At 30.8% G+C, this 14,427-nt stretch overlaps 1 protein-coding gene across 1 annotated transcript in view; it reads right to left on the bottom strand.

The window, feature by feature from the left end:
- The window catches only part of LOC123302886 (myrosinase 1-like), a 37,430-nt gene extending 23,349 nt beyond the window's left edge, over positions 1-14,081 (bottom strand). Inside the window, exons 1-3 of the mRNA XM_044885980.1 lie at positions 14,030-14,081; positions 1,926-2,053; positions 1,610-1,860 (exon numbers count right to left, since the gene is read on the bottom strand). Of these exons, the coding sequence (XP_044741915.1) occupies positions 1,610-1,860; positions 1,926-2,053; positions 14,030-14,037 (387 nt within the window). The 5' untranslated portion in view covers positions 14,038-14,081. The remainder of the gene's footprint in view (positions 1-1,609; positions 1,861-1,925; positions 2,054-14,029) is intronic.
- Positions 14,082-14,427: the final 346 nt, after the last annotated feature.

The raw sequence follows: 14,427 nt of genomic DNA, 5'->3' as shown, positions 1-14,427 counted from the left end.
AAAAATGTACAAAAATTATAGATTTTTTTATTACCAAGAACTTTACTATTTAACTTTTTTCTGTAAAGTAGATACTTTAGCCACAAACGCTAAAAACCACCAACTACCGCTTTTCACTCCCGGCGATCTCCTTTCCGGCTAAATTCAGGTGTTTTAATTATTTTACCTGAGTTATATATATTATGCGTTACACTAAAAAACGGATCCGGTCTTGCAACTAATTTTTTCCTTTACAAAATGTAATTAAATTGGTCTAAAATGGCGTTAAACTTTCTTCCTTCGTTGAGGTCTTATATACATCTGTATATACATAACAAGATTATATATAGAATATATATAATAGAAAAATCTAAGATAAGAGAATATTATAACAATATAAGATCATTGGCTGACTAACTAATCGCATCACAAATTAGCACAGAAATCATTGATGATGCCACTGTATATTGGGCTAAGACCTTGCGTTGATCACCAACTTAGATTGACTAAGATCTTAGCTAGCTGATCAACATTTCTCAAGTGGACATAATTTTGAATTTGACAAACTTGAAGTCTTATATTTTGAGAATAAATATCAGAAAAGAAATATAAGTGAAACAATTTTATTAAAACTCTAAATACAGTGAATTACACATCAGAGACGCAAGGTCTTAGTCCGATATACAGTGACATCATCAATGTTTTCCGTGCTAATTTGTGATGTGATTATCTGGTCGAAGGCTTTGAAAAGGTTCTAACTGGAAATGGCAACAGAAACAGAATTAATTAAACAAAAAGTAACTATAGAAGCAGCTGACTTCCGTCAATACAATCATGAGTTTGCTGTTTGAATATTGCGTTGTTGTCTCTGTTAATCATTTCTGTGAAGCAAAAATGTACACACTTAGTGCACGATGGGCAAATCTAGTAATATAAGATCTAAGGTCAAAGTAGTCTACAATCATCTTATATTAATGTAAAAAAAAAAGTCGGAAAAAGGTCGCAAGGTTTCAATTTTATGGCAGAATATGACTTTTTATGGCACCCGGCTCAAAATGTTCGTATGAGGGTGTATAACAAAGTTATATTGATTAGAAATTGTGCTTTTACTATACTAATTCTGCTGAAAAACTTGAGGAAAAAGTGATTGGATTTTAGAGTATTCTAAGTATTTTTTATCTCATGAAGTTTGTTTCTAAAACTCACCGTTTTTGAGATACAAGTGATTGGAAAGAAAGCAAAACCTAATTTTGATAAAAATTTGATATTGTTGAAATTAACGATTATTGTCTTATCTCCATAAAATATTTGACTTGAAATTTATTGTAATTCATATTGTGGATGAATTTAAACAATTTTAGTATCATGACGGTTTTTCCCTCACCTCATCGTTGTTGAGATATAAGCGTCATAAAAAAATCGCATTTTTAAGCTAAAACTTTGTCATCAAAAAAATTGACGATTATCGTATGATTGTGATCAAATATGTGATTTAAAAACGATTGAAATTTATATTTTAGACGATTATAAGAACTTTTTACGTCTTGTAATTTTTCAATTTACCTGAAGAAATTAAAAATAATCAATGAAACGTCGCAACTCTTGAAAAGTTAGTAGTATTTTTATTTACCTTTAATTGATCAATCAAACGATGGTAATACTGTAATGCTTCTTGGCTAACACCATCGTGCAATATTGGTATGGGTAAAAGTCTGGACCATGATATCGAAACTCGATAAAATTGTACACCTAAAAGTTTTAGCATATTTATATCTCGTTCTATGTTATGATATGAATCAGTACTGATATCTGCTGTCGAGTGATCGAAAATCTTTTCGGGATGTTCGCGGGTAAACCGACTCCACATTGTTTCTCCTTTACCTAATAGGAAAAGTATAATTAAATTGAATGCATGCCAAAAATAATTTTAATTTTTAAGAGATTACCCGATTCATTCCATGCTCCTTCGAACTGATATGCTGATGAAGACACCCCAAATTTTAGATTATATTTTTCTATTAGTTGCATAACTTTATGTCTTGTTGCATTGTACTTTTGAGCGTTAGTAACAAATCTAAAAAATAATAATGAAGATTATTAACTTTTAATCGCGTTTTTGTACAAGACAATAAATAGAAGTTAGGGAAAACCTGTAACCGAGTAAGGAGAAAAAAATAAACCCCCCCCCCACCTCTAGTTTTTGGATTTTACGTTTCAGATTATGTAGATTTCTAAAACGTAAATAATATTTCTGTCTGCTCAACGTAAAAGGGGTAGAACGCCTTTCGAGATAGAAAGTGAAAAATTGGTCACTCTAAGTAAAAAAAAAACGCAAAAATTGAACCATTCTAGGTGATATTTCAATGACAGTTCATATAATGTTATATCTATATCCCTTAGAATGGTCAAACACGTTAATGGTCATTAACTTCCCTTTTCTTCCTTCAATATTATTAAATAAAATGAATTTTGGCGCAATAAATGTGAATAACTTGAACTTTCAAACCTATAATTTCGAGCCTTCTTTATCTTATAATTTCTGGCGAAAACACTAGAAACCTAAACGTGATTTAGTTTTCAGACGTTTTCTTTGAAAGCATAAAACATAAAAAGTTGCCAACCCTATCTGATCATACAGGGGGTGATTTTCTCTAGTTTCGAGAGGTTTCCTACGAAACTAAGGTATAGTCGCCAAATTTAGTCCCCAAACCTAATTTCACCCACGCCTGTATTTTTTTAAACAACTTTCGCCATCTTTTTTTATTTTTTTAAAACAAAAGCTTACTACCTCAGTTTTTCATTGTAAAAAATTACCAGTGGAACATCGAGCCTTCAATAAGATATGTTATAAAGAAAAAACCATTCAAGGTGAGTTTTTAATTGAAATATTCTTGAACATGATTAAGTATAAACAAATGTGTTTGATGTATTGAAACAAAAGTTTTAATCATTATCAAAATCACTATTTCATATTATTGAAAATGATAGAAAAAGTTTTAGGTTAAGGCACATAGTTTTTTAGGTTGAATCAGAAACAGCAATATCCTAATATCGTCCCCCTTGGTAAATCAAATTTCATCCCGGGGACGTTATACCACCCCGGGTACGATAATTAGGTTACTTCAACTGTTTATATATTTTTTAAATTCTTTTTTATATTTACTTCATTGCTCTCTATTTTTAAGATGCCTAACAGAAGTTTGTGGGCCAAAGAATCAATGAAGAAAGCTGTTGAAGCTGTACGAATGAAAAAGATGGAATATAAACGGTGTCCAAACTGTTTAAAGTTCCAAGAGCTATTAAAACATATTATGACCTAGAAATTGAGAATTGGTTAACAATCATCCAGGATGAGTTGTTACTCATTATCAAGTGGGACAAATATTTGGAAAAGGATATGCAAAGGCTGGTAAAATTGATGCAGCAGTAAACTTCCTTCAACTTGAACCGATTTAAACAACTTTAAATCTCTTCTTTAGTAAATGACGTCTTGTTACAAGACCAGAAACTCCAACACCAACATCTATCATCAGCAAACTTGTCTTATATTCTTCCAGTAGATGTGCAACCTGCTCTAATCATCGAAACACCTCCTACCTCTACTAGACGGGACGAAACGACATTAATCACAGCTTCAGCGCATAAACAGGACTTATGAATGCATAAAGAATACGAAAGGAGTAGAATGAAAGAGTAGCGGGAAAAAAAGGAACAGGAGGTTAAAAAAAAAGACAGGAAGAAACAAAAAGAAAACTAACAAGCGACAAAAAAAAGTTTTCGAAAGAGGAGACATCAGATGATGACGATCTAATTTTGGCGTCCACTGATGAAGAAGATAGCGACAATGATGATGCTGAATGTCAAATTTGTCATAAACACTTTTCTAAAGATAAAAAGAAGAAAATGGTTAAGGTGTATAATATGTTTCGATTGGATGCATGGGGGAATTTAAAATAGTAGGATTGTTGATCTTAAGAACATGTAGACTAGGATAGTTTTAAGAAGATGAAACGGGAGTCTAAAGTTGATAAAAGTTGTACACATGTAAAAAGGAAAGTATTTATGTTCTTAAATCATTTAAGAATATAAATTTTTTAAAGTTAAGACTGCCATTTAAAATGTTTGAAATAATAAAAATAAATTTAAAAAATAAATAGACCGTTTAATGTTGTTCATGGTTTTATTTCATCGGTTATCCATGGGTTTTTATGAGTATTCAAGATAACATCTGAACAAGTTTTTTTTTACAGTTAAAGCAGAAATAATACTATAAAAATTTGTATAAAACACTTCTAGCGTATAATTAGCGTTATTACTTTTCTGTACACATACATATCTCGTTGTTTATTTAAAAAAATTAAAATACAAATAATTTATATCATTAAGAATGTACGAAGGCCATGGCAATTTTGGATAAAAAGCTTGATTTTTTGTATATGAAGTTGGACCAGGTCTCATTCAATTCTAAAAATTTTAGGAGGGGGGGGGGGTGATTGCCCGATTATTTAAATAAATAAATGATTTCAAAAGTATTTCTCCAAAACTAGTCGGTGGAAATTAAAAAAAAAAACTATTTAAATTAAAGTTAAAACCTTAATAACTTATTGAAAAAAAAAAAAAAAAAAATTGTGCCTGCCTAATTAAGGATGTATGAGCACGATAGTGGGGGACACAAAAATTATATTTTCACTTTTGATGATGAATTATGTTATAACTTGACAATATAAAACGAAAAGTAAGAATAAAATTATTCGATATCTGAAGTAATTTTCAAAAGATCGAAAATTTTGTTCAATTATTTAGCTTTTGATATTTCGAAAATCAAGGCAGATATCGAAGAATTTTATTCTTATATTTCGTCTACATTCATGAAGTTATTACAAAATTCATCATCAAAGTTGAAAATAAGGTACAAATAATTTCAACCACAAGTCTAAATTTGCCTTGGCGCTCGTACTATCTTAAATCGCCTTTTATGTTCGATAACGTTATTCGTAAATAACTTTTTATTTACATTAAAAGCAAAAGTTTGTACTGAGTAGTAAGAGAGGCTGTTCTGTTTACGGTTTGCCCAACTGTTAGGCAAAGGCCTCCCCTAAAGATTTCCACACATTGCGATCCCGAGCCTTTCTCATCCATGCTTTACCTGTAAACGTGACAAATTCGTCCCACTACCGTTTGAGCGATCTTCCTCGATTCCTTATATTGCTATACGGTGTCTATACAAAAACTTTTAGCGTCCCTCGATCGTCCTTGAACCCGGCAACGTGTCTGGCCCACATCTATTTCAAACGTTTAATGCTAACAGTTACATCTTAAAATAATAGTTTCAGAACTCCAGAAGCGTTTCCAGGCATTAGCAATTCTGGCCTGTATTTCTGACGCTCCAACCAACTGAGCTGCTATTTTAGAATATTAAATGTTGCCTCAGAGTTTCGATCTAGATATCGGTTCCACATATTAATTGTAAGCTAACACAGCAAACTATGACATAACCTTATGTCGCAGTTTAAATTTATTTATCCAAACAAAAATTTCTTTTGCTTGAACTTTGCATTTATATTTCACGCACCAATCATATTTATATAAAAACACTTGTATATGTAGTGTATATGAAATATATCAAGGTATACTTAAGTTTAGTCCTAAGTTTGATATTTAGTTCCATAAAATCCCAAGTTTAGCCCCATAAAATCACCTAATTAGCCCGTTTTCGGTTGTCTGTCCGTCTGTCTGCCTGTCTGTCAAGACTATAACTCAAAAACGAAAAGAGATATCAAGTTGAAATTTGTATAGCGTGCTTAGGACGTAAAAAGTAAGGTCAAGTTCGTAAATGAGCAACATAAGTCAATGGGTCCGATCCATCTTGTAAACAATTAGAGATAGAAACAAAGTTTAAATATAAGAAATGTTTCTTATAAAAATATAAACACCTTTTGTTTGACACATTTTTTCGTAAACATCAATGTTTACCCGCGAGGGCGCAAATTAGGTGCAAATTTTTTAGTATGTGTTATATGGGAATATCAGTTACATGTGTAATCAGTTACATATCTAAGAGTGGATATCTTTCTTTATTTACATGACGTAAAAAAACAAACGATTGGGTCCTCAACACTGTCTTTACATGGTATTTCAACAATTAACCCAGTCAATTGTTTGTTTTCACTTGCCACTTTTTATTTTTAAAACACAATTATAATTATTTATTGAAATAAAATTTTAAGAGCAAAGCTAAAGTCGTCGCTCGAATCTCATCACCACCATTTTTGAAACATTAAATTTAATTAAAAATTTAATATCAATAAGACATTGTAATTGCTACCAAATAATTCTGTGTATATATCAAGAGAATTTACTCTTAGTAATTACAACGTTCTCACCTGGGGTGGGGCAGATATATAACTGCAATATCCCGACTAGAAATTTCAGTTTGACTTTTGTAGGATTTGAATGAGGCATTCCGAATTTTCAGTTTGGTCCATTTCTCCGCCTAAGGATCGCCTGATGTGGCATGCATTCGGATGCCATAGGGGCTGTACTTAAATTACGTAACGCATTTAGAACGACTTTTCAACCCTCACCCCCCCCCCTATGTAACAGATTGTAACAAAATATTCAAACCCCCCTACCCCTGTTTTGAACTAAATTTATAGTTGAGTATTATGGTTAAAAATCTGTAACCATTTAATCAATTTGTGTGTGTTGAGCAATTTCCAACCAAAATACGGTTGCTATGCGCTACTTTCAAAATATGCTACAGTCAAGTCAAGCGCGTGAAGTTTAATTAAATTTTTTTTTTAATTTATCAAAAATATTTTTATTTATTTCGATAATTACGTACAAGCGTTGAAGGGCGCCCTTCCCCGTACCATAACAAATAGTTACATTATGATTTGACCCCCTCCCCCTAAATTTGTTATGTAATTTAAGTACAGCCTCATACTTGTGTATGACGATCTCAACTTAGTCGGGAGTTAGTTTGGTTTTCTATTATTTTCATTTGTCTTTCTATTTCTATTTATTTATATTAGTATTCACATTAAGCTTTCCTAATTATTGCTTAAAGTGTGGCTTCAAAACTATAGCCTAAGAAAGAAATTAGGAAGAACCTCGCAACTGCGTTACTTCCTGAGCGTTGGCTTGGTTTGAATGTCTCACTTACCGCAAGCTTGACATTCGGTATGCCTTATTTAGGCCGCATCAATGCCTCACTAAAATTTCTAGTCGGGTATTTCCCCCCTCTCCTGAGAAGCAAAAATTTGGTCGAGTAGACGAAAATAGGTATTCAAAGAAAGATAGCGTTTTTGTATTTTACCAGCGGATGCCGAACATAACCTAAAAACGAGTTTTCGCATTGATAAAAAAAAAGAGTGTACTTACAAAAGAATTAATGAGAAAGTTGTATAGAGCATAAATATCCCATCGAATGAGACTTGCTGGATACGATTTCGAGAAAATCGCGATAAAAAAATCATAAATTTTAAATATACCTAATTATTTGTAATTAACACATACTATTTGTCGAGTAGAAGAAAACGATTATTTAAAAAATTAATTGAAAGTAAAAAAGAAATTTTATAGTGAATTTTCGGAAAAAATATTTTTTTAAGACAAGTGTAGGGTGTAGTATTATAAATGAAATAATAAAGTACTTTTCTAAACTATTTATGATACTACAAAAATCAACACTACATAAGAATACATACACCGGCTGATCGTCGGCTTGAGTATGGATAAATATATATATCGACGGCGTATTAACAATTGAATGTAATGTATAACTACACAAGCATTGCTCAGAATTGGGATGGCCTAGAGAAATCATCCGGAGATTAAATTCTTCTTTTTTAAGGTAAAAAAAAAAAAACAAACATAAACAAAACAAATAAAAATCAGGAATATAAATAATAAAATTTATATTAATGATTGAACCTATATATGAAGAAAAAAATCATTTTCCAAATCATCGTGATTTTATTTTTGTTCTGTACCAGCTGGAAAATACGAAAACGATATCTTTCTTTTGCATTACCAAATTTTTTGCTTCTCGGTAGCATGCTTCAGGGCTTTACGATTGGGTTATTCATTAACTCCCTGGGCTATGAATGTAAGTAAATCTCTGCGATAAGGAAGAGGGCTTAGCGAGCGTAAGCAGGAGAAAAGATACTAAGTGGTGGTATTTATTTTAAACTATCCTTGGCTTTATTGTGAGTGTTAGGCTTGTGTAAATGACAATCGAACCAATTCATAACAGCGCCCTTTAGGATGAAATATGTGAACAAGTTCATCGATAATTCCGCTTCCAGTTTTTCAGTTCTTAGTATGAACTTAATTTATTAAAGAACAAAAGAACTAAAAAAAGCGTGTCACCACAACTGAGCAAACCAAACATTATACCGATAAAAATGTTGTATACTATATTAACAGTAATAGTTCACATTAGCCTGGTTGTGTTGAAGTCAAAATTAGCCATTTCCATCAGAAATTTAATGAAGTTTATTGACTATTTTGTTTTTTTTACTAAATAAAAAATGCGCTGATTAAGATGGTGACAAAAGTGAAAAAAAATTTGTAAACCATGGGCTTCGTTGTTAAAAATTATGATTTTGAGTGACAATTGTCATTGTTTTGATGTTTTTTGACTTTTTAAAGAAAACGGTGCGCCGGACGAAATTAATTGACAAAAAATTAAGAATTTAATAAAATATATCGTTTGGGAATAGTTGCCTACTGAATTATTCTTGACCGTTAAATTATTATAAACAAATTAAGGGTAAAAAATTAACAATTTCTTTCCGATTTTTTTTCTGCTCAGCAGAAGATCGTATAGATGGATATTTTATTTCGGTCAATAGATATTTTTTTTTGTTATTATATCTCGCGTATTTTGCAATTGTTTAAACAAATTAACTAATTTGTTTATAAGAGATATGCGAGTCTCTATGGCATTTTTGGAATTCCCACTCCGAATGAGCGTAAATATTACTAAAAACTTTTAAAAACAAATAAGGTTTTGCTAAAAAATGAAAGATAGAACAATAAGGAAAATTTTCTAAGTCTAAGTTCGATTCAATCCGATAAACAGAACCGGATATGTCGACTACTTTGCGTTTGGCCGTCTCAACTGTTTATTAATTAAATTTTTTCAAAATTTCTTTCATGAACATAAAGTGGATTTTTATGTAACTTGCTTTAATTTTTCTACAAAATTAATGAAGTTTTTCATATATTTTTCTCTTAAAAAACACATAATGATCAATGGAATTAAATGTTTTTAATTTATTCGTGTCAATAATTTCTTCTAGTGTTTTGATACGACTTTCTGAGTCAACATATTCAATTTATTTATTTGTCGTTTATTTTCTGAGCGATGGCTGCTCAGTCGAAGTATAGTTCAAAAAATGCTACAAACACTCGAAAATCTCTTATAAACAAATCATTTAATAGTTAATTTGTTTAAACAATTGCAAAGTACGTGAGATATAATCACAGGAAAAAATCTGTGTATTTTATGAACAAAACACAATATTTGGACCGAAATAAAATGTCTATACGATCTTTTGATGAGCATAGCATACACAGTCAAATAAAGTAGTTTTTTTAACTTTAATGTACAAACGCGAGGTATTCTCGTAGTCAAACCTCTGTATAATGGTAAAAGTCTGTATTATAATAGACATCTCTGTTCGGCTACTTATACTCTAAATATAATTGTCTCTGTTCAGCAAAAAAATTTCATAACTTTGAGTAATTATATCTGAAGAATGATGCGATAATTTTGATTTTTTTAAACCCAGAACAAATCCATGAATGTTCAGTTAGTTTTTTGAAAATATCTTAAATATAGTTCTTTCCTAGAATTAAAAAATTTCTTAAAACACAACAAAACAAAACCTCTCCTATACTCTCCATGTTAATTATCGAGCTTTAATTAAATTTGTCTCTAGTTAGAGATGATCAATTGATTTTTATTTTCAAATTTGTATGGTAAATGTATTATTATATTCTTAATAATTATAAAAAAAATTTAGAATTTTCTGTCAATATGCCTATAGCGAGACAAATAAGCCTTAAGCGCTGCAAATTGAAAATTTGAAACTTTTTTTAACACACTTACATGGTCCAAGCAACACACACAAGAATGTCAAATTTCATTTTTAGAAAATTCCTATTTCAGTAGAACGTTTATGTGAAGTATTTTAGACGTAAATAACAATCTTTTTGAAATGATTATAAGAGAAAATTAATTTTCCAATATTTATTATGATTATTTTTATCCTTTTTCGCTAACGTAAATATTTTAAATCATAATTTTGCTTTTATTAAGCCCTAGCGGTTTATCTCAGATTATTGTGATTTTCATCAACAGTACATGAGTGTCAATTATTAAATTTAAATAAAAAATACACCACGATTAAAACAACGTAGATGCCAAATAAATGTTGGTTGGGGGGAGATGGGAGTGGTGTCATAAGAGACACAACGCTTTCTAACAATACAATTATAATCCAGTCGACCTATAAAAAATAGGAGGGGGAGGGGTAGCTGGAAAGTATTCCGAACACTATGCAATTTTTTACAGACCATTTGAGGGTACTCTAGAATGTCTATCCTAAGTGTTTTCGAACTTGAGGTGGAGGGGGCAAAAACCCCAAAATTATCGGGCTTTTTCCATTCGAAGTGGATCTGATATAAAATAATGGGATAAAACGTACATTTTTTCATCGCAACCCTTCTAAAATGACTAAAACCTAAAAACTATGCCATTTCGACGCTAAATAACTGCAAACTAAGAGGGTATTCGAAAAATTTAAAATTTTACGTCCCTTACCCTTTGTAAATGAAAAAACATCCCCTATGCTACTCGTAAGACGTCTATTAATGGTAAAAAGGTGGGAAAGCCAAACGCAGAACTGTTACAAGAAGAAAACGTATGCGCAATAACAAAACATAAAATCAAAAATTTGCAAACTAACATGCAAAACATAGTTATTCTGAAATCGCAGTAGTAAAATTAAGATTCCAACCTTGCGGAACACTAAATTATGACTTTAGTATTCAACTCATGTATTGATTTTTTCTGTGACGCGCGAAAGGCCATCCTTGCGAACACAACATGTAATATATATCTATATATAGTATTACTCGTTGTGCTCGCAAAGAGGTATACCTCGAGATGGTCTTTCGCATTGGCTCCGCGTTAAAACTTATTAAAAAATACGAAAATTTGTGTATCATTTTTAAATTCGCGTAAACAGAACTTTTACAAACATTGCATTTCTGTACATTTTTCAATGGATCCTGCTAGTAAAATTAAGATTCCAGCCAACTTTTACAAATATTGAATTTTTTTACATTTTTCAAATGGTCTTAATATCCGATTTCCTTGAAAATATTTCCGGTTCAAAAGAATATTGAATCAACACATCTTCAATTTCACTTATTTTTTTAAATTTAAAATAAGCAAAAAAACTTTTTTTTGTTACAAAAAGTTGCTCAGGTTTTATATCCAGCCATAAACAATCCATAAGTTAATATTTTAAACTACGCTCATGTGAACTATTAATAATTATTATTTTTATAAAATTAATATGCGTTTAATTCTAGTAAATACTTTGTTATCTCGAAACAAATAAAATAATTTTTACGATAATAATATTAATGCAACTAATGCGAAAATATGATTTCTTGAAAATGGGCCAAGGTTTAAAGCGGCAGATATTAACTGCAGTAATTTTAAGAAACCGTACCAAAAACTACAGGTATCAAATTTTGTACAATTTTCCGTGTTCTTGGTGTTTTTTTTTTTTTTTAAATTTTAATACTTACTACTACTTTCTAACCAAGATCAATATATATTTGATTGTTCCCAATCTTTCACATTTTCGGAAAAATCGATTTTAGTAGCTATATTAGACAAAAGTAGCTTCTTAGGCTGTAGTTGCTTTAATAGGCTAAAAAGATCCTATTAAAGTGGATTCGATTCCCGGACGATGCACCGCAAATGTAAAATCTTGTTCCTATATAAAATGATGATGAAAAATGGAGAGCAATAAAAACAACTTGATTGAAGTTTGAAATCCACTCTCTGTGAGTAATTAGTTATCAGCGTAATGAATATCGACGAGATGATAACCATGGATTTCATTGATCTTGTATAAGATCAAAAAGAAATAAGAACCATCAGGTCGCTACAATGTTAATAAAAAATGAACTAAAAACTAATACAAATCAGATGAAGGGAAAAAATTAAAGACAACAATTTGAGGGAAACATTAGCTGACAAAATTAATCCACTGTTATTTTAAAAAGGCAAGATTACATCAACACATACATTACAGGTGATGAATTTCATAAAAAAGTACACACAGTAGCTAAAGATCCTATCAGCGGGTATCATGAAGATATGTAATAAGTAATTAAGGTGTTTCGATACCAAAACGAAGGTGTAACCAAAAAACTGAAATTTTGTGTGTCAATTAATGATTATTTACGCCTTATATATAATTTTCAAGTCGACTCCCTGTACGGTTTACGATAAATTAGAATTTTTTTGTACCTCAACCTATCGAGCCAGTTTTTTTTTTTTTTATTTGATTAGGAGGTCCATATATCGGAATCTATTTCTAGCTTTTTGCCGCTAGAAACTTTGGTTTTTGCTATGGGCCAAATAGGCCAATCATTAGAATCCATTTATAAAGTGATTTTTGAAAATTTGAAATGAAACCTTGAAAATATGGGCCAGAAACGTATACTCGAGGGTTTTCGGGGTCACTGATCACGATTCCGAAGTTATAATGAAGATGCACTCCCCTCTACGGGGGTTATTCACCCCCGCTGGACCAAAACAGTAGGATATTGTAAATATTCGACAAAATGAACCAAAAAATTATACCCGGGGGTTGTAGGGGTCACTGATCACGATTCCGAAGTTAGAATGGGAATACACTCCACTTCTTGGGGTTTTTCGCCCTTGGTTGACCTAACACTGCAATTTTCTATAAATATTCTACTTGGACCAGAGGGGTGAACTACCACAGAAGGGGGGGAAGTATATCGAAATTTTGACTTCAGAATAGTGATCAGCGGGCAAATGGGCTTTATTAGCGTATAGCAATGGCCAAACTTTCTAGCTGGCCCGCCTAAAACTGGCCCGATAGGTTGAGGTACATAAAAATTCTTCATTTTAGACTTTTTGATCTAAAATGATTCGTCTACAAGTTAAGCGTTAAAATCATATCAAAATTAAGAACATAAAATTTCAAATTTTTTATATCATTTTAAATTTACGGTATCTTAAAAAGTTGAAATGAAAATGACAACAAAAATTTACATTTTATTTATCAGTTAATTACCCTTGTATAGGGATGCATTTTTTTTACTTCGAGTTAAGACATAGTTATTGAAATAAATACCATGATACTCGAAATAAAATTTTATTTCGAGTATCGTGGTATTTATTTCAATAACTATACCATTGTATAGGTTTTTTGTGAAAAATTCATTTCGATTCACTGTACGGTTTATGAGAAATGTGCCCTTTTTTGGTAAAAACATCGACATTGATAGTTTTTTTTTCCTAAACTGTTTAGAAAATCGATATGAATTTTTCACGAGAGATGTATAAAAGGATGATTAATTGATAAATAAGGTTTCAAATTTTTTAGACCATTTTCATTTTTTTGGTATTGATTGATATAAGCATCAACATTAATTTTTGAGGATACTGAAAAGAATAATTTATTGGAAATAAATCCAAGAACTCCTTCTACGGACTCGTTAAAACTTGCAAGGACGATCCATCAATTAGATCACTATAGTGTCATATATTGGATGGACCGCGTAGTACAGAAGGGCTAAACAACTAAACTTGATTATGAGAGAAAAAATGACCGTTTCAAATTTTAGTGGACCTTGATGAAAAACTTTCAAATTAAAAACGGTTATAAATTTTCTTCGGTAGTTTTAACCAATAGGTATGGTTAGTGACATATCTACTAAATGTGTTTTATTAACTATTAATATATTGAAAAGTAAATATACAAACCTAGTCATTAAGAATGATGATCGATAAAAGTACACATGGTTCTCAAACAAAATTGTTTTTCATTAAATAAGATCTACAGGCAAACAGATGGTGTAAATATGTGATCCCCTCTGAATCCTATAAAAGGTGAAATTTGTATGTCAAAGTTTGAAGAGTCAATCCTTTCATCCGATCTAGCTTTTTTAAATGTAAACAAGGTCAAAATAGTTTTAAACAGTAAGTAAATATGATATTTTATAGTAGATATTTTATTTATTTAACATTGATTCTCAAGTAGAAATGCTTTTGAAAACAGTCTGTATAAGGAACAGAATTTATTGTAATATTCATGATCGCAAGCACGTTACGTTATTGATAGTAAAGAAATAAATAGGAAAATAAATTAATTGTTTGAAACT

The sequence above is a fragment of the Chrysoperla carnea genome, chromosome X (genome assembly GCF_905475395.1).
Source record: "Chrysoperla carnea chromosome X, inChrCarn1.1, whole genome shotgun sequence".
NCBI classification, from domain to species: Eukaryota; Metazoa; Arthropoda; class Insecta; order Neuroptera; family Chrysopidae; genus Chrysoperla; species Chrysoperla carnea.
Note: the sequence above shows the minus strand (reverse complement) of the source record. Positions and strands in the feature narration are given on the sequence as shown.